This window comes from Lagenorhynchus albirostris, chromosome 3, assembly GCF_949774975.1.
Source record: "Lagenorhynchus albirostris chromosome 3, mLagAlb1.1, whole genome shotgun sequence".
Classification (NCBI taxonomy): domain Eukaryota; kingdom Metazoa; phylum Chordata; class Mammalia; order Artiodactyla; family Delphinidae; genus Lagenorhynchus; species Lagenorhynchus albirostris.
In genome coordinates, this window is record NC_083097.1 from 114,629,642 (window position 1) to 114,633,479 (window position 3,838).

Genomic DNA, 3,838 nt, shown 5'->3' on the forward strand with positions numbered 1-3,838 from the left:
TGAGTGCAAAATTTGACTATGTTGCTTATTTATTCAATAGGCAAAAAACATCTACCCCATTTGTTGCAGAGGTACTTAAGTATTTGTACCAAGTATCAGCTACCCTTTGTCAAAGTGACTAAGCAGCCTTAAGCAGCCTAGCAATCTTGACCGTTCTTCCTGTCTCCTGAAAGCAGAACCCTAGCAATTAGAAAAAAAAAAACTTTTGGCAAGAATTAAATCTTAATATACAGCAAGAAGAATTAAGAGGAAAAGGGTCAATATATTTTTTTACTTTAAAGCCCAGTAATCTCCCTTCAGAAAGCTTAATACAGCTAGCTTTGGGCTTTCAACCACAAAACTCCAGTCAAATATTTTACCATAACATTAAATCAAAATGTAGGTACTGGATTAATAGGTACTCTGAACCCACCCACCAGGTTATACATACTCTCACTCAATCATGTAAAGGATTGAATTCTTTATTTGTGATATCCATAAACGTTGCTATTCTATATGTCTATCCAGGAAGGCAATTTTCTCTGGTATCACTGTTCTGTTTTGCTTTTTATAAACAACAACTTGAATTCTATTGCATGAAAGGGCTACAAATATACATTTGTTAACCAAGCAGAAAACACAGATATTTTGCTTTACAACTTGCACCTAAGATACCAGTACATGAAGCTGGTTCATTAGTCGCCATAGCAATATGGGGCCACTGCCCAAGCTATGCATAGCAGTTTACATTTTCAAATCTCATGTAGAAAGGGCAATTGTGATATTGACTGTTAACTACATTCCTGTAAATCCCATCTTAGTTACAAGTAAATGTATAACCAAAGTCTGCACAGATTTTTGATGGCAAAACTTCTAAATCTGACGCAACTGTCCTAACAAGTTTTTAAACGAATTGTTTTGCAGATATACTGCCATTCTGCCAGTAGATGGTGCCACAAAGGTTGGGGGAAGGATTTCCATAAGGACAACAGTTCAGCTAGAGGGGGAAAAGAAAAACGTCTATACCTGCTCTGAAAATACAAAAACGCTTTTAGTTTGAGGATAAAATATAACCCTTATTTGTAACCATTCATTACAGACAAACCAGTAAGAGGGATGAAACTAGTCCATCTGAAATTTTTTTAAACAATTCATATGAATGAAAACACATGCTTAATACAAACTATTTTCTTTAGAACTACACGGTACATACTTTGAGGTAAATTCTCATAGAAAGAAGTGACCATGTCAAGATGATAAGCAAATTACTTCGTACAAGAGATGGATGCAAAGAAACTAAAGATTTTAAAAAGCCACATCCACCACTTCAAAAGTTTTACCTGTAAGGGATAAAATTCAACACATCACTACCAGGGCAACAGCCAAGAAGAAGGAAAAAAAAAAAACCCACAGGACCTTTTAAAAGTTTCTCGAAGTACACATCAAGAATTAACAAGAAAATTTTTCAACTAACATCCCTTAAAACGGTACGGAATGGATCCTAGAAAAAAATGTTAGACATGTACGGTCAAACACAATGATTTATTAAAAATAAAACGTAAAAATGATTTTTGTACATATGCTTCCAAATTTCGGGCATGGGATCCAAGGAGATTTCATAGAAAACGCTGTAGCCAGATATCAAGTCCTTACAACAAAGTAAACTAACCCGCCCAACCCCCGCCCAGGTTTTGCTACAGAATCAGCAAGTTCACTCCCTCCCCCCAAAAAAAACACAAATTAAAACAAGACATCTTGCTAGTATAAAAACGACCAAGGTCCAAGTAATAATAAAAAAATAGAGTCCATCAATGACTGTAACACAAAAATGTGTATGTGGGGCCAAGTCCATCTTCAGAGGGAGACAAGGGAGGTGGCAGGCAAACAGGGCAACACCCCCAAGGGTGAACAGCCTAAGAAGTGGCTTCCCCAAGGGCAAAACGGGGAAGGCGGTGGGAGGGGAAAGGACTTAGGAGTCGACCCTAGTTGGGTGGTTGAAAACAGCTACCCCTATAGCCACTCCCAGGCATTAAAAAAATTTTAGAAGGAGCTGCCTCCATACCCACCCCCACCGCCATAGCCACCTCTGTAAGGTCCACTGTTACTGCGACCTCCCCAGCTGCTGCCTCCTCCACCGCCGCCGCCACCGCTCTTCATGGGCCCATAGGACGACTGGTGCTGGCTGTAGCTACCGAAGCCGCCGAAGCCGTTACCGTAGTCGCTTCCACCGTAGGACGAACCGCCTCCGCCGCCTCCGTAGGCGTTGTAGCCACCGCCGCCGCCGTAACCACCGTAGCTGTTGTAGCCGCCGCCGCCCTTAGACAGGCCGTTCTGGTCACGACCACCGCCCCGACCCCGACCGCCCCGGCCGCCCCGGGAGGAGCGGGAGCCGCCTCCGCCCCCACCGGAGTGGATATCCTCCTTGGGGACAGCCTTCTTCACCTCCACGCGATGGCCCTGGATCGGATGGAACTTGACCACCGCGGCCTTGTCTGCCGCGTCGTGATTCTGAAAATACACGAAGCCGAAACCACGCTTCTTGCCAGACTGCTTGTCGGCAATAATCTCGGCCTTTTCCACGGTGCCAAACTGCGAGAAGTGCTCTATCAGGTCGCCCTCGGCCACGTCTCCCTTAAGGCCCCCGACAAAGAGCTTCTTCACCTTGGCGTGGGCACCGGGCCGCGCCGAATCCTCCCGGGACACCGCCCGCTTCAGCTCCACCGTGTTGCCGTCCACGGCATGGGGCGAGGCGGCCATGGCGGCATCGGCCTCCTCCACATTGGAGTAGGTCACGAAGCCGAAGCAACGGGAGCGCTTGGTCTGGGGGTTCACCACCACCACGCAGTCCGTCAGGGTCCCAAAGGCCTCAAAGTGGCCGCGCAGGCCCGACTCACTCGTCTGCACGTTGAGGCCGCCGATGAACAGCTTACACAGCTGGGAATTCTCCATCTCCACGGCCCGGGCCTTCCCCCCGCCCTGCGAGCTCCGAGGTTTCGCCGTCGCCGTTATCGTTAGCTAAAGCTTCTTCACAGCTTGGGCCCAGCCGTCGCTGGAGCCGCCCCCGCCGGTCACCGACGGGGAAGGGAAGAAGGGAAGGGAAGGGAAAGAGGAAGAGAGGAAGGGGAAGGGAAGGGGAAAGGTGCCGGCTAGAGGGCGATCCGAGGAGAGTTGAAGGCAAGCGAGGACGCCGCTACCGCCACCTCCGCTCCCTTATCTGGGCACCACACAAAGAGGCCGCTGAACGCGCGCGCACCCTCGCCGAGGCGTGCGTCACCGCGGACGTACGACAGCCCAGGGCTGCCCGCCAATCCCCGCCTCGCTCTCATTAGTCCCGCCTACCGCGCTGCCGCGCCGCTCTAGGTCACGGACTCCCCGCCCTCCGCGGTCTATTCAAGCCCTCGGCCTGCGCTGCTCCCACCACCGCCTCTACCGCCCCGTTTTCAACCCCAGGACCCTCAGTTCACCCTGACTAGGGACTCTCCCTGCCCTTAGCGAACCTTTGCGATTCATTTGCCCCCAGCCCCGCGGCTGTTCCCGGTGATTTTCCCCCTCCCCTAGCCGTGTCCCCTCGCCAAACTCCGCAGTGGCGTTCGCGCCAGCCCCTTGAGAGACGTGTCAGCTCAGCCAATCACGGCGATCCGCTCGCACCCACTTCCGTTTGCGGCAGCTGCTGGACGGGCGCGCTCCCCGGTGCGCGCTGGCCCCGGCGCCCCTAGCGTGCAGAGCTCGCTTGCCACCCCCACGCCTCCTCCCGCCCTGGGCTGGCCGCGGGGTGGGAAATGGGGGAGGGGTCGAACAGGGGACGCGCTGGGGGACGTTCCCAACGGCTGCGGCCTGGGGCGCCACGCGCGGGCTTTTT

At 51.3% G+C, this 3,838-nt stretch overlaps 1 protein-coding gene across 1 annotated transcript; it reads right to left on the bottom strand.

The window, feature by feature from the left end:
• Positions 1 to 1,502: 1,502 nt before the first annotated feature.
• HNRNPA0 (heterogeneous nuclear ribonucleoprotein A0) lies at positions 1,503 to 3,230 on the bottom strand. Its single transcript, XM_060143667.1, has one exon. The coding sequence runs from the start codon at positions 2,926 to 2,928 to the stop codon at positions 2,020 to 2,022; it is 909 nt and encodes a 302-aa protein (XP_059999650.1). The 5' UTR covers positions 2,929 to 3,230; the 3' UTR covers positions 1,503 to 2,019.
• Between the last annotated feature and the right edge of the window lie 608 nt (positions 3,231 to 3,838).